At 41.4% G+C, this 20160-nt stretch overlaps 1 protein-coding gene across 5 annotated transcripts in view; it reads left to right on the forward strand.

The window, feature by feature from the left end:
- The window catches only part of CHCHD6 (coiled-coil-helix-coiled-coil-helix domain containing 6), a 113437-nt gene that overhangs the window by 39980 nt on the left and 53297 nt on the right, over positions 1-20160 (forward strand). For all 5 annotated transcript variants that reach the window (XM_075762125.1, XM_075762121.1, XM_075762123.1 and 2 more), the window contains one exon: positions 19713-19783. In XM_075762125.1, the coding sequence (XP_075618240.1) occupies positions 19713-19783 (71 nt within the window). The remainder of the gene's footprint in view (positions 1-19712; positions 19784-20160) is intronic.

Consider the following 20160-nt stretch of genomic DNA (forward strand, 5'->3'; position numbering starts at 1 on the left):
ATTATTAATTTTTCTCTGGGGAGCCCAACAGTTCAAAGGGTGGTGCTGCAGTGCACTGCTTGCTTCTTGCTGGATAAGCCTTTGAAATGAACATGATTTAAAGAGACACTGTCAAGCATCTTTTAAGCCTGAAATGACCTTTGAAAATCCATTTAGGGATTTGAATCTCTCCCCTAAACGTGGGATTTGCTTCTCTGTTTAATTGTTTACCATGATGAGTTTTTAAAAATTGATGCCATAAAAATGGGAGCAGCCATGCTGTTCCTTATGAACGAATGCGTTTTTCACTTCCTGGCAAAATGAAATAATGTTATAAGTAGTCTTTATTTTTTAATAAATGTGGAGAATAATCTTCTCCAATTTGAAGCAATTAGACCTCCTGACAGGGAATTGCATACATCTGACTTCTAGTTGTGTTATGTGACTAAAAAGAAATGCAAACAATGAAAAAGGTGGGTTGTAAAGAGACAGAGAAATCAATCAGCTTTACTACCAACGTGTAGCATGATGGTGAATATGGAACATAGGAAAAATTACAGATTATAGAAATGGTAGAAAACTATCGGCACATCTATCCCCCTTCTCGTTCCCTGCTACGGCATGATTGTCCATACAGCATTTGTTATTTTAAGCCATTGATGGTAAAACATGCCCATGAGCAATTTTGCATGATACAATTTTGCAACACTTTAATCCATACAGTTCATTAAAAAATAAACTATTAAAACTACCACTCGGTGTTGCATTCAGATTTTTAAATTCTATTTCTAGATAATGGGGATTGTTCAGTGAAATTGCAAACAATCTAGCAGCTATCGTTCTAATTATCACAGTTGTCCATATGTTCATACGCAAAGGGAATTTTTGCAATTTCTTGGTCTCATGCTGTGTGCTTCTATTATATTCTTCTCTCCGGATCTGGTTTCATGAAGCGGAAACTGCAGGGAAAATTTGTATGTGTGTCTGTCCTTTATGGACAGAGGAGCAGGGAGAAGTTTGTGTCCAGGCTGCATTGTGCTCTTTTTGAAGTCTTTTATTGTATTTTGTGTTTCCCTTCTCAGGTCCATGTCCCTTGCTGCAGGGTAACATTTTAAACAAGGTGATGGATATTTTAGTGCAGGATCTTCTCAGGGGAGTAAGGTGGCTTGCCCATGGTCCTGTTGAAACCACAGAGCTGCACAGAAACTGTCTTCTAGTTCTTACGTGTACAAGAGGAAGTAGATAAAAAGGACAGGTTTTCTTTCCTCTCTTGAAACACTAGATAGTTTCTGACCCTTAAACACTAGCATTTTGCTGGTAATAAAATAGAAAAATGCCTCCAACCGTTAGTCTAGATTGGAGTGGGAGGTGGTGGGGGCTAGAAGGGAGAGGAGAGAAATGTACTTGAAACAGTGTAATAAAGCTTAATTGTATTAGTTTTGAAAAAGGTTTTCGATCTTCTCTGTGGATAATTTTATTCCTATAATGGTTGGAAAGATGGAAAACACAGCACAGAACAATCTTTTTTATTAGCTGTTGCTTTTATATAATTCTGCTTTTATTTGTTGAATACACGCAGACCTTGACTTTTATTTATTTATTTTTCCTTCTACTGTGCTAAAACCTTCCTACTCAGGCTTAGGTATATTTTTATGTATCTATGTATGTATGTGTGTGTCTATATTAGAGAAAAGCTATTGGTAAGGGGAGGAGCTCTGAAATAGAAGTTTGCTTTCTCTGCTGTTTTCAGAGGGAAAGGTCACTCGGAGCGTGGTCACTGGTAGTTTGGAGGTGGTGGGCTGGGAGAGAATGAATGTGATGGCTCAGTTGGAGTTAGAAAGCTGCGATTTCTCCTTCTGGGGATCAGACTGTCAGGGATTCTCCCCTTTCCTCCCCTGCTGTGCCTATCTGTAACCTCAGGTTGGCTTTGTCCCCGCTTCTGCGTGGTAACAGAATTCAGCAGTAGGAGACTTAGACTGAGAGCTACGTACCTTCCCGGTAGGATGCTAAGAATAATTGTTACGTACTCCTTACAACATAGTAACTGCTGCACCAAGTCAAACACAGACTGTCCTGTTTTTTCTGACAGTGGTCAGTTTTCAAAGACCTTGAAGGAAGATGCAAAAAACCCTCACCAAAACAAAACAACAACAAAAAACTTCTGGAGAACAACTTCGAGAAGAGTCTTCCTAAGTGTTGTCAGTAGGAGGCTGACACATGCCCTGCTGCAAAAGAGTTTATTTTCATTCAGTGTTTTTATTCACTATAATGGCACTTGGATTACTGCCATCATTCTTCTATGTGTCTCAGGCATTTTTCCTGAAGCCTTGTTTAGCTTTTTGCCTCCAATATCATGTGGCAGAGTGTGTCACAGGTTAACTTACATACTCTATAAATTCTCTGTTACCAGTTTCAAATACTTTTTTCATTTAATATCCTTTATGTGAAAGAGATAAAAGGAATTCTCTTCATTATTCGTTATCTGTAGAATTCTCTTCCCTCTTTTACCTTCCCATTAAGCTGAGCAGTCCTCACTTTTTCAGCCTCTGCTTGTGTGAATGATTTTTTTTTTCCAGGTTTCTCATTCTACTTGTTTGTCTTTGGGCCCTTCCCCCTTGTGGCTCTGAGATGCGTTGACCAGAATTGGACTCGGTAGTTCCCTTGAATGCAGCAGAATGTGTGAATAATATTATCCTTTTATTTTGTAATCTCTGAAAGAGTACTGTAATATACTGGACAGAGCACAGAATTGGAAGCAAAAAACTGCTCATTTTCTAATAGCTGTTTCTCTTTTGGGAGTTTGAAACAATTACTTGTCCATCTATCTCAGCTATTCCATCTATATGATGGAATAGCTTATAATGGGAGGGCAAAGTGTTGTGAAACAGTAAAGCTATAGAAATGCTAAAAAGGTTTCGGCTTTAGTTCTGCGTGAGATGAACTATGGATATACCTTATGTCAAACAGATCTTGAGAAACTCAGTTTCTCTAGACAGTCTTACTAAAATTTTCACAGGAAAGTGCATGTATGAAAAAACAATTTCAGTGTTTCAGCTTTTGGGGTTTTCCCCACAGCTTCTATAAAGCACTAGAAGTAAGATGGTGAGTGCAGCAGTGCTGTGTCACAGTAAAGATCCGTCTAGTTCAATATGCTGGTCCTGGCTGTGACTGAAAGTGGATGTCCAGGGATGAGCGTATGATCAGGGTAAGTATATGGGATACTTGCCCCAAATGCTTTGATTATCCTGGGCTGGTCGTCTTTGAAACTTTTCCGCATCTATTTAATCCTCTCTGAGAAGTGTGAACCAGAATTGTGCACACAGTACTCAAGATATGGGCGGACCATGAATATATATGGTAGCTATATCGGAATTACTGGTTGGTTCTCTCTTTGTAGTGCCTAACGCCTGATTTACACTTCTGACTTGTGTTGAGCAAATGCCACGCACTACTGTTACTAGCAGCATTCAGCTAGTTTGAGTGCAGATATGAATGCATGATGTAGCTGTACTGGGATTAAACCAATGCTGTGATTTGTTGTTGGAAGACATTCTTCCCACTGTGCCCTTCATTATCAGTTTGTCAGGGGTTGTGTGTGTCTGAAGGGATGGTAGGTTTTGTTCTGCCTGCAGTGCGGTGCATGCTTTTTAGACTTCTTAAAAATAAAATCAATTTTTAATGAACGAATTCCTTGCAGAGGATCAGGACACTGGTGATGCCCTTGGTCTTCCTCTCTTTAACTCTGGTAGTTCATTGTAGTTGTGTGTTTCAGTGTCTTGGGTTGATTGTATGTTTTTGATTTGGAGTGCCTGAAGTATTTTGGCAGTCAGGAAAATTACAGGGAATAGATCCTTTGAACTATTTCTTATATGACTGTGTGCAGTTGTAGGATTTTGGAGCTGGTGATACAGACATTCCATTCCACACCTGTGTTTCCAATGTGACTGTCTAATCTCCAATAAGTAATTCAGTAATGAGACCTGGGTAATTTGTTATAAGTGGTTAAACTTCTAACTGACTTTTTAGAGTGATTTTACATCTCATCCATGTAATTTGGAATTGTTTCACAAAAAGTGGGTCTTGTCTCAACTGTTTTGAAGGAGGTTTTGTACTGTAGTGTTTCTCTGGGTAGAAAGAATGAGAGTTAGACCTAATAATCTGTACAGAAAACCTTAGAAACACTCAATTTGAGAAGCTTAAGCTGATGTTCTTTCATGCATTTATATGTTACTGAGAGGCAAGGAGGGAGGGAGATGGAGGGAGCTTGGTGTAAGCAGTTAACATATATACTGCTTAGAACTGTGATTTTTGTTAAGGATTCCGTGTATGCATTGTCCTGCTTTCTCCAAATGGTAGAAACAGCCTTGAAAAAGTACGATAAGAAAGAAATACAGTTTCTCTTGGAGCCCTTCGAATGCCAGGAGATTTCACTTAGCATATTAGTTGTATACTTTCTCCCAAGTAAATATTTGTTTGACTCCTGTTGCTATTTGGCCTCTTGCTGGGTTTAACCTGACAAAGGTTCAGGGCAGTGCTGCAGTGTAGCAAAACACACGTAGCTCTTTGGAGTAGTGCAAAATGGCAGAGAAAGGCTGAAGGTAATCTTGGCAGATGAAGTGAAACTCCTTGCTGTAGATGGACGGTCTCTTCTTTGTTTGGATTTTCCTAAGCGCCAGCTCCCACATTATCTTTTATTAGGTGGCTGTGGACTACTGTGAGCAGTGGGTACATTAATATGCAACATTTTTCTGCTTGTAGTTTTTCGGAACAGTAAGTAGCACAAGAGGTATTCATAAGCTTTAGAGTATTTATGCAAGTGGGAAAGGAATGCATTAAACAAATACCTCTTCTTTTTATTAATAAGGTAGACTGCACCTTTTTCTCTGCCTAGCTTCACAAATCTTGTAATTTTGTGTGTGGCATTCACCTTGTTTGGTTTGTTTAAATTAATCTCCTTTTGCCCTTGCACTTACCATTTAATTCATGTTTGTAAAGCATTTAGCATGTGTAAAGAATGGGAGGAGAACTTATTTTTGTTATTCTTATTGGGCTTGATCCTTCTTCTTGGAGCCATCCCACTTCTGGTGCACCAAGGTCACCCCTACACGTGAGTCCACTGTCATTTCTATGCTTTTTGGCCGGTTACTCATCTCAATAAAAATCTCCAGGGAGAAAGAGACAGCAGCCTGGAAAAAAAAAAAGCCCTTCATAATATCTTCATATTGGCTCTTCATGATCAATTTGAAGCAGATTCTGTGGGACTGAACAAACTGATGTCGCCTGGCAAAGGTGGCAGGGGATTTCTTTTGAAGGGGACAAGGAATCAGTTCCCCGAGTTGTGGATACAGACACAGCCTGGGATCCTGAGACCTAGAGAGCACTCACCTACCTTTTGAAAAAGCAAGCTGTGTTGAGATGTTATCTTCAACGGAACCCTCTGCCCTCTCTGTGGGAGTTAAAGATTCAGTGCCCTTTTCTAAATGAGTTGATATGTCTTGGCAGGTGTCACCGACACCATTTACTTTCCCAATAAAATGGCCTGTAATGTCTTAGGGCTGCATGTGAGCTATTGCTGTGTGTGTAAGGGCTGCTTTGTTTGCCTCCAGTCACTGCGTTGCCAGTGCTTTGGGGTACTTAGAGGAAGAACAGCTGGTGTGAAACCAAGTTCTGGTCTGAAAAAATGTGTTTCCCTTTTGGAAGTATCACTTGTCCCTGCCTTAGTAATCAAGCCTTACAATATTCTTTACAATTTCCTTTTTTTATTTTTCTTACCTAATTTGTTCAATTCTCTTCTCATCCCCTGCCCTACTGCAAACCCTTCCTCCCACAGAACCAGCAGTGCTTGATGTGAACTTACAACAGCTGTGATCCTAAAAAGCAGTTTGCCTTTCAGACCAGTGGAGCAATATAACGAAGCACCCAGTTCATCGAACTGTTGATTTAGTCTTCTGAACACAAGAAGAATAATCCCCAGTATAGTTTTCTGAAATAGGCTGATAAGATCCGTCCTAATCATCCAGATCACTTCCCAGTCGCTTGGGCTGTCTGTCTAAGGCTTTGTGGATGTTGTCTTTCAGGTGGCAGTGGCTCTAGTAGTCTCTCAGGGCACAGCCATTGATATTTAGAGAACTGAAGATTTTGTCCTATGTGCGCATTAGATTTCTGAACAAGAACAAAATGAAAAAAGAATGAACCTGAAATTGTTGTCTGAACCGGTTCTGACCTCCCATCCTCTTCCTCTTTTCAGTTATTCACAGACATTAAATGTCATGCTGGGGGAGGAGGAGGCAATACGGCATCCATAATTTCTTTTCTCCGCTGGTATCTGTTAGGGCTGAACAGCGTTGAGGGGAGGCTGCCTTCCTAATGCTTCTCCGTCGTCTCCCTGTCTGCGGGGAGAGGTTGCTTCGTTGTTGCTGTTGACCAGCTCGCAAACTGACTCCCAGTACCCTGTGCTCAATTCATCCATTTAATGGCTGTTTTGCTGAAAGCTTGTAAAGTTTAGTAGTTAATATACCTCAGTACACCAGCTTTTAGAGATCAGATAAATTGATTGGTAATTTGATGAACCCAAAGAACATCTATAATAGGGTAAATAAAATGTGTTAGATGTCAGCACTGCCTCTCTGCCTTCTCTGCAGTGTGTATGTTCTCTCTTCAGTATGTGTTGACTGATGTACAGTACATTACATCAAATTACAAGCAACCTCTATGCAAACAGCAACTAAGTGTTTGCTTCCTCTTCAGTGTGCCCGATTAGTGCAGAGATGCATTTGCAATCTGTGTGCTGAAGGGTGAACCGTCAGAGCCTTACGGTGATTTTGTTTCCCTGGCATTTAGAGTACCTTTGCAGAGGGAGAGAATGATGCTTATGGGCTGCTTCATCTTGGAGGAATCCGTCCTCAGGCTCGACTTGTGAAATAAATGTGGCAATGTGTGGTTTGAACTTAGTGTCTTAACACTGAATTTAGCAGCTGAATTTAGATAACAATCTGGTATCTGGTCTCATCAGTGTATCACTATGAACACTTGTTAAAGGCAGAACAAAAAGGCCCAAAATGTGATCTTGTCTCTTTGTTCAAACTGAACACCAGAGTATTTGTCAAGTCTAGTCCAAAAAGAGCAAAACAAGGGGCGCTTTTGTCTTACTTTTGAGAGCTTTCCCCATTAACTAATATTTCTGATACCCTCCCCTGCCATTTTTTTATTCAACCCATTTTCCTTTGATTTCATTCATTTTCTTATTGCCTAGTGGTTTAAATTTCTGTTATCTCCCTTTGTGCTGTTTATGTGGTTGTTTATAAGCAGAATAGTATTTATAAATGTGTGTATATACAGATAGCACTGTTACCAGTAAAACGAGCGCTACTTTTCTAATGGAAAGCAGTGCTCATCTGCACATACATATACATACATGTGTGCACACGCACATGGTCTCTCACATATTTTTACTGTGTTGCAGTTGTACCTTAGCACCAACTACATTATCCTGCTGCAATAAATACCAGTGCTGCCTGTTATTTCCGTGTAATTCACCAACCAGTGTACAATTAATTTTTGGCCCTGTTATTGCAGTATTGGCTATTTTATGAAACTGTAGAGAGTTAGCACAGTGAATTGATTAAATATGTTCCAGACCTTAGGCTGGAGTCTGTGTGTCTGCTGGGATTTGGATGATTGAAGCTTGTGTTCCTCTTGAGATATTCCAGTTTTAGACTTAGTCTTGGAAATTGTTTCAGGTAGACAAAACTTCCCTGTGTGTGTGGAATCCACCTGCATAAGAGCCTGACTTTGGGGAATCAGATTTATATTTCAGCCCGCAGAGGTTCTTCCACATGTGGCAGGAAAAAAGGCATCACTATTGTGACTTAAAAATACAGCCAAGGCCTGGGCTCATTTTGAAAAGGTCCTTAAAATTCTGACTCTGCCCTTACAGAATATGCTGTCATCTTGTTAATGGAAAATATGGCTAGTAATTACTCCGTAAATTGCGCATACTCCACAGAACATCTCAAATTTGTGCTGAATTAAGTAGTCCAAAGATCAGACTCTAAAAAAGGACTACACTGCACTTACAGCATCTGTACCTTCTGAAGTGAGTGTGTTTACTAGTTTACTGTGGGTGTGTTAAATACATGTTTCATGACTGCCTAGGGCCACTTCTCTGAAGGTTTTTCCCCATCTGCCAGTCATTTTAAAGAAACATAAATAAAAGAGCTATTCCAATTTCTTGAACATATAATGCACGTTCCCAAGAGACCAGAGTGACTCAGAAGTAGCTTGTAAATAACATGTTTTAATGTTCTTAAATATATGTGCACAGTCAGGCTCGCTGTGAGGTCTTGAGCCACTGCAAATGGTATTTGCTTCGTCTGTCACAGACTCTCCTGATGCCAGGATGATGTCTGGTGGGTTTCTTGTTTGCTTGGGTTTCGGGCTAGCTGGTGGTTTGGCTATGTACTCTACTGCACCAAGAATGATCCCAATTGCAGTTTGCCGCTGAACACCTTGACTCAAATGAGGATTACCTGACTCACTCATTCGCGGTCCAGCTCCAGTGTAAATATGAAATAATGACTAAATTTTTTTTTTGTTTGTTTTAAATAAAAATAGTAAACATACATCTCATGCACTAGAACTGTCTGGGAGTCAAACCCAGATGTGGAGAGGAGAGTTTTGCCCTGGCAGGTATTCATCAGCGGAGTACCCATCAGATAAAAGATGCTGCCCTGTGCAGAGGACAGTGACGGCAAGGAACAGCCACGGAGCCAGGAAGCACCGAGAGGCCGCTTAATCTGTGTCAGCCTCCAAGGGGCCACAGAGGAGCAAGAGATGGGAGAAGGTAAATGCGGGAGCTGAGATAAAACTCTAAGCCTCTGATTTGTCAAGACTTGTAATAACTAGGTTATTTTAAGAGAAGAGCTAGCTTTTCTTTTCCTTCCCAATTATTGCATTTCAGGTCTTTTCATAAGGAAAAAAAGCTTAATTCCTTCTCCTTCCTTCTCATTCCCTATTCTTCTGAACAGAAGCCAAATTTTTGCTTATATAATTTCAAGCTGCAAGGTTGCTGTGAGCTTGCACGCCTGGGTCAATCGAGGAGTGCCTGAATTATTTTTTTTTCCCCAAGAGATGTCTTATGATGTATGGGATGGTACACAGAATTCATCTCATTTGCCATGACATGCAGCAAGCCTTGAACTGGCTGGACTGTGGTTCTTGAAACAGAAGACAATTCATATGGGCATGTAAAAATGCTGTATCGTGTGCCTGCCTGGGCATGTATATGAATTTTTTAACTTCATTTTTCATAGCAGTTATACATACCACAATATTTCCTTTGGCTGTTCAGAGGATTAAGCGTAGTATATGAAACCTTTCACCTTTAGGTCTTTCGTTCAGATACAGCTTCCGTTAGCAGCAGCAAAAAGCCATTACTTCCTGATGGCTAATCACTCTTCCTCCAGTTAGGTGTGAAGCTTTGTTACAGGAAGAACAAAAAAAAAAAAAAAAAATTGTGTCCTAGCTGTCGATTTCAATGATAGGCAAAGGCTGTCCCAGTGAGGAACACAGAGTTTGTCCTTGCCAGCTGAAAATAGGACAGGGCTGGGTTACGAGTTTGTTGTGTGTTCACTTCCGTGCACAGAGGATTGGGCTCCAGGTCTGCTCTTTGTGGTGTTTGGGCTTTTCCCCCGCTCCTGTTGTTCCTCAGCAAAAGTATAGTTCAGTCCCTTCTTTGTGTTCCTGTTGTCCGATTTCTGGGCCCAAGCTGTCCCCAGTTGAAGGGCAAGGATTTTTTTGTTTGGTCTTGTGCAGTAGATATAAAAACTGATACTTTTTTCCTGAGCCTGAAAAATGCACTTGTAACAGTTTCCCAAGCCTTTTCTTGTTACAAAGTTTATCAGCTACAGCAATAAACCCCAAATAATTGATGCTTATACCAAAATATTTCTTCTGGATCTTTAAGTCTACTTTTATATCTTTCTTATTTAATCCCAAAGTCAAGGTCTATTGTTGTTTGCATGTAGTACTCCTTACTGTTAGAGACAGTGTTAGAGATTACATTTTGAGAGTAGATTTAGCTTGCATCTGCCGGTGGATGGTACACCATACAGGTGACATTCTTCCATTTCTGTTCCTGAGATGACTTGGCAGCAAGGCTTTATGAGATTTTTCTGGTTTAATGTTAATAAGTAATTATTCCTATTATTCTGTAGTGGGCTAAGAGTGAGAAATGCCTCATTCCCTTTCCTCCGCCGAGATTCTGTAATGAAAGTACAGAAAATGTTCAAGGCCAGGTTGGACAGGGCTTTGGACAACCTGGTCTAGTGGAGGGTATCCCTGCCCACGGCAGGGAGGCGTGGAACTAGAGGGTCTTTAAGGTCCCTTCCAACCCAAACCATTCTATCATTCTACTAAGCTAGTGGTGACCAAATGCTACTGAAGGCTGCGGGTGACATCATGCACCAGGGTTGTGACAGTCATCAACTGTAAAGGAGTGGTCTCTGCCGGAGTATGGGAATGAAGCATCTGTGTGGCTGCCTCTGCTCTCTGTGGGTATTTGATTTTCATGTTAATATTTACAACTCAATAGCCCCACTGTGAAAATGCCTCTCCACCTGACTGGCGGTCCGTGGTCCTTCTGGGCTTGTCTTTGGAGACTTCACAAGCTCTTTGCCAGCTACAGCGATGTCTCTTCAATGTCTTGTCCTCTCCCACGGAGGCAAAACCTCTCCGTTAAAAACTGCATGAAAGAGAAGATCACTAAAGGCAGAGAGAATGAGACTGTCAAATGAAAGGAAATTGCTTACAAATATTTTCTGATTTCTTTCTTATCCTTTTTACTATCCCCTTCTCCTTTGTCCTCCTTGGCTTTTTTATCTTAGGATAAACATCGTATTTATTTTCTGTTTACTCTATGAGAATTTCAATCCATTTTGAATAGCAAAATAAATATAAAAAGATACTAGTGTTCTTTTCTCTGGAATAATTGATGCCTTGCAGGGGGAACTGGAGGTTACGTGACAGTGGTATTGTAAAGGCAGGCCAAAGGAATCTGTGTTTAACCATTTTCTTTTTCTTGTTATCAGTGTTTCATTTTATATTTTACTTTTTAAGTAATAATCAATACTTCTTGGTAGAAATAACCTAATAGTTTGTCCAAGTATTACTAATAAAGGAGAATGACATCAAGTTATCCTTGTAAAACTACTTTTGAGTTCTGGAGTTGGGAGTTTTCTCCAGGTATTCATTAACTGAGGTTTCTAGCTCACTGGAAGATAAGTGAACATTGTCCTCACTTAAAAAGTGAGACCCTAATGCTTAAGGTTAGTATTTTCTGTAATAGCTTTTGTTATTTCACTTTCTGGTTATCTGGGTATAGTGTGTTTCTTTAGATGTGCTGATTACCCATAACTTGAGCTTGAAGTTTTGAATAATGAACTCCTGAGCATCTCCAGACAGAGCCGTCAGCCAGCGGGCACTTCTGAAAGTGTGGATTTGTCTGTGTCATTAACTGTGTACAGTGACCTGTAAAGTCCTAGCGGTCTTTTTGGCTGTAATCATTAAACCAGCCTCCCCTACAGGATAAAATAGGAAGAGAAGCTGCAAGCGTAGTGAGAGAACCATGACTGAAAATACAAATATCTTCAGAAAATGCTCTGGGAGTAATAATAATAAAGAAAAAGTATGGTGGCAAAATAAATTGCTGCTGATACAATTTTTCTTCCTCTCCCAAGTTTGCCTCTAGTATGGCAGTTTTTCTCCCTTTGATAAATAAATGCAAAGATGAGAATCGCTGCCAAAACCTGTCACATTTCTGGAACTTTCAGCCCCTGATTATTCACATTAAGCCTCCCCCCCCAGCAGTACAGTATTCTGAATATGTACACCCACCATTCTGTCAGATCTGTGCAGTCTGCGTCTGGTTCATCTTCTGTGTCTTTGATGTGCTCCATAACGTAGGCAAAGAGAGGTCTGATAGTCTCTCTAAAAACCTGACAGTTTGTGTGACAATCTGTCCACGAATCCACAGGCTCCTTGTCAACCAAATGAGCCTTTGAATATCAGAGGTTTTCGGAACAGTGCTTGCAGCATTGCATATGCACTAAGGGGAGAGTACAACAGGCTTCCTTGTAACCTAAGAGATGTCTGCATTTTCCTTAATCATTCCAGGGACATCTCATCATTGCTTTTTGGCTGGTTCTCAGCCCTGCACATGTCAGGGTTATTTAGCAAAGCTTGATTTACTGGAAACTGCACATGGAAAATAATTTGCAGTTGAGGGTAGAGCTAAAACGCTGGGTGGGGGTGGAACTTGCAGGCTTTGGTATACTTCTGGGGTTTGGTGGTTTTTTTGTTTGTTTGCTATTGTGAGTCTCTTCCTTGCAGTTCCCTTTACCCATGCAAACGCATGGATGTGATGCATTTTCTTCAGTTTTTTCTGCTCCTCCTGCACATCCTTCTGCCTTGGGTCCCTCCTATTCTGGCTTCCTCTGGGAACCAAGTGAATTGCATTCCTTAGCTACCTGTGGTGGAAAAGGATGGGGTCATGAATATAATTAAGATTTTTAAAATTGGGACAGGAACTGTTAACTGGTTTAGCTGCTGCAGTTTATAAATGGGGCTTAGGGATATTCTCAGCAGAGAAAGCGGGAGCTTTAGCTGCAGCAGGCCCGTCCGAGGTGGTGGGAGTTCTGTTGGAGGCTCTGTCAAATACCAGCTTCGGCATGATGGCATCAAACCTTAGCTATAATGTTCCTCCTTTCCTGAAATAAGCTCCTGTGATGGGCCTGACAGGGGAATGTACTTAGTATCTTTTTTAATGTATGACAAGTACTTGATGACTGCCAATTTTCTGGGGTTTTTTTTTGGTTGGGGTTTTTTTTCCCTCTGAAGTGTTGGTCAGCCTCATAGCGAAACTTTCCGCTGCATACCCTGGCATCTTGATATTCTGGCAAGTCCCTTCTTTCCCTCATTTCCCCTTCCCTTAGCACTGATTCTCTGCACGCCTGTCGCTCTCTTGGACAATGCCCAGTTGCTAGAGGCCGCGTCCTGTGATCTGGGAGTTCATCCTGGTTGTCTGATGGGTGGGCTGATAGGACCCAGGTATCAGTACGGGACTAGCACAGCCGCCCAACACGGGCACAGGAATTTAGCAGGCCTTGCCGTGGCATTAAGATCACGGGGACTATGTTATCTGTGCAGGTCAGCCTTCAGTAGGACTTGTCTGAAGCAGATGCTGAAAACCCTTGATGTTTAATCAATCCCTGGAAAGCTTGTTTACCTGCACTTGTGAGGTATCATTGATTTGGGCATTTACTGTGAATTCCTCACCTAAGACTTCTCACTCCTATATTAAACTTCCAGCTAGGAGGAGAGCGGAGCCATACTCTCCTGCAACAGTTTTAGCTTTAATCTGGGCCTTTCACATTGCTGTTGCTGTCCTTGTCAGAAAGCCTGGGTTGCCTGCTGGCATTTTATGGCCTTTCTCTTTGAAGGTGCTTTTACTTCCAGAGTTTGTGTTTAAAGAATTACTAATGCTTTATTTGCAGTCTTTCAGAATGGTGTGCTTAAAAAACCACCTCATATAAACGTAGTGTTTAATTCTTTCTGGGTTTTTTTTTTTTTGCTCCTTCTTCCCCTTTTAATTGCCTTTGTAGTACTAATTTCTTTGTTGTTGGCTGTCTTTCTGACTTAAAGATAACATGAGGCTTTTCTGCATGTTTCCAGTGAGGAACTTACAGCTCTTTGGAGAATTCCTTAATTCCATCTTTCTGTGGGGTACCTGTTTCAATTGGACTCTTTCTGGGGTACCTTCATAGAGACAGTCTGACTCTGGCGTGCAATCTCAGTCTGGGTCTGTAAACCCATTTTCACCCAAATGGAGTATCTCGGTGTGGGACCTGGTTCTGGGAAGTCCTGGTGTGTGTAGCTTTGATTCACTTTGTACTTTAGGGACTGTAGCTTAACCTTTTTGTGCCTAGCTTGCTACCCACAGGATAAACCCAGCTGTGGTCCTTCTCTGCCTCCCTCAAGTTTTGGGGAGATAGGTATTTTGTAGGATTTCATCTGTGAGAAGCTGTCTATGATACAGAATTAATATTTTGCTTTCAACTCAGGATAATATTGCAGTCGTGAGAAGATCTGTTCCAACAGGAATATACTTCTGCCCATGACTAGTTTAACTTTCCTGTGTTGTTACTGTGGACATTGCTCTTTTTCTGTCTTCTCTGAATCTTAATCCAAAATTTATGATCTCACAGCTTATTGCCGAAGGAAAGAATAGAATGACACAAATTCAATGCTCTCATTTCATTATTGGTCTCAGCGGGAGGAGTGGATGAACCCACACATGAACAGCGAACAACAGAGCTGTGTTTAGAAGTTGGCTTTGGCTGAAAAAAATCTTTTTTCTGTATCAGCAAGCTGTTTGTAGTTGCTTACATCTTTCCTCTATTACCTTTTGAGAAAAAACATTTGAATTCGCATAAAAGCAGTTTAACCCTTGGCTTCTATGCTCTCGTGATATGCTTTATATGCATATTTCTCTTCCTTGTTAATTGGCTTCTATGTGCATTTGTGCTTGGTAGGAATGAGAAAATATGAATGGTCTCTTTTAGATAAATGCTGGCTGATAGCAACAAACAGGCTGAGCAGGAACTCAAGAGGAGCGAGCTCAGGAGGTAAAGAGATTGCTTCTTGCAGTGTGTCCTGAAATTCCCAAACTCCCTGTTTTGGACCAAAGTTGATAGCAGTGATTGATTGTCTAGGTTGGTTTTAACAGATCCACACGGTCATCCAGCGAACAGATCGGTTCAGCTCATCTGCCTCTGTACCTGTGGGAGGGGTGCAGGTAGATGGGGTAATTTTTCAAATCTGTTAGGAGCCATTTGAATGAGACTTCTGAGCAATGAGAATGAACAACCTGATTTATAGTGCGTGTGAACCAGCGACCTGGTGAGGTGTGTGGTGCCTGAGTGTCCCTCTGCTTCCCTCAGGCACTGCTGCAAGCAGAGGCGGTTCCCAAAGCCTGCACTAACCCCACATTTTTTTGTACCTTCCTGCGGTTCCTCGTGGCAGCAGCTGTGTCCAGGGCACGTGCGTGTTCCCCGTCCCCAAGGGCGTGCAGGCAGGCGACAGTCGTGTTGCTTTATCGGGACGGTGTGAGGTCTTATTTCTGGCTTCAGAACCAGCTGGAAGGAGGAATTTGAATGTCTCCCAGTTGACATTTTATACGTAAGAAGTCATCTCCGCTTTCCCTTCCCTTTTCTCTCCCAAATTTGCTACTTGTTTCCTACTTGTGGGGACACACTGTGTATTCCCCCCACCACACGGCATCGGCTCTCATGCTCCTTTCAGCTCGAGTGGGGCTTACGGCGGGAGGTTTGCTGGAAGCTGGTGAGCGCGGACGTCAGGCGAGGGGATCGAAGCAATGCATCTGTCAGGTGCGAGGCAGATTGTACCATCTAATCCCCCGGCTGTCGTCTGCAGCATTTGTCAAGGCCTCCGCTGGCCTGCTCCGTTTCATCAGAGGTATCGCTAGCATTCATCTAGGCTGGCAGCATTTCAACAGCTGTTAATCCTCTTTGTATCTTTAAGCACTGTGACCACTGACAAGCTTCTATACTCTGAGGTGTCAAAATATCTCAAGATAGCTTGTGGTGATGGTGGTTGGGTGTTTTTTTAAATCCAGACACCTTCTGATCTATTGACCCAGACTGAACCCGATGGAGAAATCTGTGTCCCAGTGTCAGGGTTTTGCTGCTGCTGCTCACAAAGAATTTCCCCTAAAGTCTGATTAATTTCTAGTTCCTCATGCTCCTGTTGCTCGGTTTTCTGTTTTACGTGTTACCGCAAGTAGCACATGTTTCACTGAAGTTGTGAGGAATGTGGTTTAATGTCAATGTGAGAATGAGCTGGCAGGGATTTCTCTTTATGTTTCAATTACTTTCCCTCCTGAAACAACCCTGAGAACTCTGTCGTCTTACTTTCTTTGCTATATGTTGTGGAAAGGGCCTGGGCAGTGTAGCGAGGTGTAGTAGTGAGTGTTGGGAGTTCCTCTGCATGTTTGCAGCCAAGGAGGAATGCTGAATTAAATTACTCCAAATTTAGCTCTAAGTTTTAAAATTGGTTCCCTTTGGAAGGGGAATTTTTAGTGTAAGGGTGTTTTGGGAGGAGTGGGGAGCAAGGGTATAGCAACAAATCTGTTGTAGAAAAGCAGCAGGGTAAAAGAAAGTGGTTCTGTTGGTCTTTAGGCTCTAGTTATGTATTTTTATAACTTCTCAGTGTTTTTATTATTTGCTACGAACCATCATTTAATAGCAAGAGAAAATCTTTCAAACTAACATTTCTTTGTTTAGTTTGTTTGTCCTCTCTGGAGAGCTCTCTTCCCATATGACAAAGCTCTGATGTTCTGAAGTTGGTTCCCCTAAGGCTCAGCTTTATTGAGAGAAGTGAAACATTTTAGGTGGTTCATTCATTCTTTCTGTGTCTCTTGTTATTTGAGCCTGTATGGTGTCCTTTGGTCATGTTTTTAAACTTATTTCTGCAACTAAGACTGCCAGGAGCTTTATTTAATATTAGCTGAGGTCTCATGTTCAACTTTTTCTTTGTGAGCTGCCATTTTATCTCAAGCATCAAATATTGTGAGAGTAAATTAAAAGCAGCGTTGATATCTTGTAATTTTGTGTTGAATGCTCGCTCTTTTACTGTGCAACTGAATATTGTTTTATGAAGCTAAAGGACTTCGCTAAGACTACGGGCAGCTCAGACTTTGTTTCAAGTGCAAATTCCACACTGTGGTCCTGCTGAATAGCCCTGGTGTGTGGGTGTGGTGTGGGCTGAAGTCGTGGGAAGTGCAATAGTGGTTCCTGGCTTGGTTCCTCGTTTGCAACCTTATTGTAAAGTTCTAGATTTTTGTAGGCCATTGGAATGTTAACCCCTGCCATAGTGTGATAGGGTAAAATACTGAAAATGAAGCAGATCTTGCATCTGAAGTCGTGTAGATGAGGATACTTGGAAAATTATTCTCTGTAAGTAGAAGCCCCAAATCACAGATCCTGCCGTGACTGTGCCCATGCTGAAAAGCCTGTCTGCTGCTCATTGAGGCCATTTGTTGCTCAGTTATGTTTAGGACAAAAGTGAACCCGACTTTCCCAAGGTAGGAAAGGGCCTAAAGGCCAAGGAAAACCTGTTTAACCAGTCTGTCTGTTGAATGAACTCAGGATTAAATGGTAAAACTCTGTTTTTCTTACTTGGGGAAGCATCTAAAGATACTGATTCATAGCATTGGAAATACTGCTTCATTGAGTTTTAGGGTTTTTGAGGGGGGAAGAAGGCAGCAGAGAGGTCTGACTCAAATGCAAGAAGCCAAGTTGGATCCCATGCAAAGATGTTTCCTTTTCATTTTTAAAACTCAGCAGCTTTCATCTTCAGGTTGAAGGTCTTCTGTGCCCCTCCTTGATCTTCACATCGTGCCATGTGCATTGTGGTTTCTTTCAGGTCAGGTCTCGCCTCCTTTCCCTCACTGAGATTCTTGCCTTTCTGTTCAGGTTCTCACTTGCCTGCTTTTCATCAGCTTTAGGATCCAGAGCTATTTCATACTGGTTTCTTTCCCGGCTGTTTTTGTTCATGTTTGTAGTTGATGCTGCAGATGGGGCTGACCATAGTACTGGGCAGTTGTACTTTCTCTCTAATAAAGTAGCCAAGGTTGTGCCACAACCGCTTTAATTGACAGAGCAACCAGTAAATGAATCTGTTGGCTATTTTTTCTTTCTTTAGGTGGGTTAAATGCCAACCTCATGCTGGGTCTCACGTACAACATATTTGTTCCTGTTTTCCTCTCCTGCTGCTGTTTCACTGCAGAGTGCTGCAGGCTAATAGTATCTGACGGGGCTACTTCCTATTGCCTGAAAAATGTTTAATTTTACTACCTTGCTTTCTCTCTTTCCCACTTTCTCTCATGTTGATCTCTCAAATCCAGTCCCTTTGAGAAATCAGACAGTATGAAATATGAAAATTGCTTGGGTAGTAATTGGAGAAATGGTGAGACTTATGAAAACCCATGGAGATAACGCTTACATCTACTTATTCACATTATTTAATTTTTAATGGCAAATTTAATTAATGAAGCACAGGTCTTGTGGTTTCATGTGTGAATAAGTAACAGCAGGGAGCTGAAAGTCATGAGGTCTGTTTACAGGACAGAGAAAAAGGCTCCATTACAAGCTGAACTTTTCATTATAGGAAGGAGTAAAATGGGTTTAATAGAATAGAAGTTTGACCGTTATGTAACAAGTAAGTAAATGGAAACTTTAATGACAATTTGCTGGCAAAAATGCATTTTGAAGTGGTTACTCATCCATGATTTCTCAGTTTAAGCCTGTCTCCTAGGTCAAAGTTTGGAAAAGCAAAGTCTGTTCTGTGGGTTTTTTCGATATGTGACATAAATTCAGGCACCAGAGATAAAACGCTTAAATATAGCACCTTGAAGCCTAGGCTCTGAAAACCTGTATAAACCTTCCAATTAGCTAAGCTTCACACAACTTCAGTGATACAGGCAGCTGTTATCCCTCGCTTGCAGATGGAAAATGGTGACTTGCCCAAGATTGCACAAGTGGCAGAACCGCTAATAGAACTTGAGTTATATCTGTCCTTTCCTTTTTCTAACCACTGAACAATATGTGTCGTCTCATCATGCGCAGGACCACAGCTGCATTTATGGGAAAATAAATGAAGAGGAGCAAGAATAGTATTCTATATAAAATGACCAAATTTTGGGAGAGATGAGATAGCAGCTAGAACCGGCCCTAAATGAATAGCTGTCCTCACTTTCAATACCATTTTGTCACTTTTTTGATTGATTATTGCATATTTTCTGCATGTGCCTTTTCAGACTGAGGGCCTTGCAGATGAGTTTTGAGTGAGGCAATTGCAGCTATTTCAGTACAAAGTCCAGAGGCTTTACCTAAAGCAGCTTTATCAGCAGTTTAGTAACACAAGACCTTGCCACGAAGTCACTGGGGGTGCGCAGCCGTTCCCTTCTGCTGTTCATGCTTGGGAGGCTTGTAAGTGCAGCCAAGAGGAGGAATTCATCCTCCATGTTCAGCGGCTGAGCAGTGGTGAACTAAAACTCTTTCTGTGCAAGCTCAGGAGAATTTAATGCAAACCTATTAAGCCCTGCAGCAAGACACTCCAGATTCTGTTTGGCAGTGCCTTAACTGATACCTGATACGCCTCCCGATGTTGTTAAAAGGGAAACAGACTGCATAATTTTATTTTAAAGAATAAGTAATGTAAGTAGAAGCACTGAAATGTAAAATGGATTTTCCAGTGCTAGCAGCCAATTTTGATGCTTGCATGTCAGTAACTTAAAAGATCCTTCACAGCAATTAATGAAAAAAAGAGAACAAAACACACTGGAGTCAAAATAACTTGGTGCTGGAAGCACCTTATTTTTGTGGTTAGATGGAATAATCAAAGCTGACGGTTGGTTGGTAGCGACCTTTTTCCCCTCTTTCCCTTCACAAAGGTGAAGCGTAGAATGGAGGACATGTTGTGGCCTTGATGCATTTTACTGAGAAGAAAATCAACTTTTGAGCATTTTTGTGTTCTTTGAACTGAATATGCTGTTTGTTGTTGGAAATCGTTATTAATTATAGAAGATAACTTTGTGACAGGATAAGATCTGAGATGCCTTTAAATTTTAGAGCTGAGCATTATATTCTTTGTTTCAGAATGCAGAGATCTACAAGCTGACATCCGAGCAGTACCAGGAGGCAGCCACCAAGGCGGAGGAGTGGATAAAGTGAGGAGCCATTTTTGTTCTTTTCAGCAGTTCCAGTTACATTTCATGATGCTCTGTGCGTAGCCTCTGCATATTCCTGTAAACGGAGTGTGAAGTTACCCCCTGTCAGGTATTTAGGGGGCTGAGGAGTTGTAAGATAGCATCCTTTCTTTCTGTTCCAAGCTTGGTAGAATTTAATACAAAGTTGTTGCATCTTGCAAGGGAGAATGATGGAGAAGACATGGACTTAAAAAATTCACATTAAACAGGATTTTTTACTAGCGTTTTCAAAACAGCAATGGAACATGTTTAATCTGGTCAAACTTTGACCCAAGGTATTTAACCTACACATTGCAGCGCTGGGCTACTGCATGGGAGTAGGAAGAATGGCACCACTT

The sequence above is a fragment of the Balearica regulorum genome, chromosome 10 (assembly GCF_011004875.1).
Source record: "Balearica regulorum gibbericeps isolate bBalReg1 chromosome 10, bBalReg1.pri, whole genome shotgun sequence".
In the NCBI taxonomy this organism is placed as follows: domain Eukaryota; kingdom Metazoa; phylum Chordata; class Aves; order Gruiformes; family Gruidae; genus Balearica; species Balearica regulorum.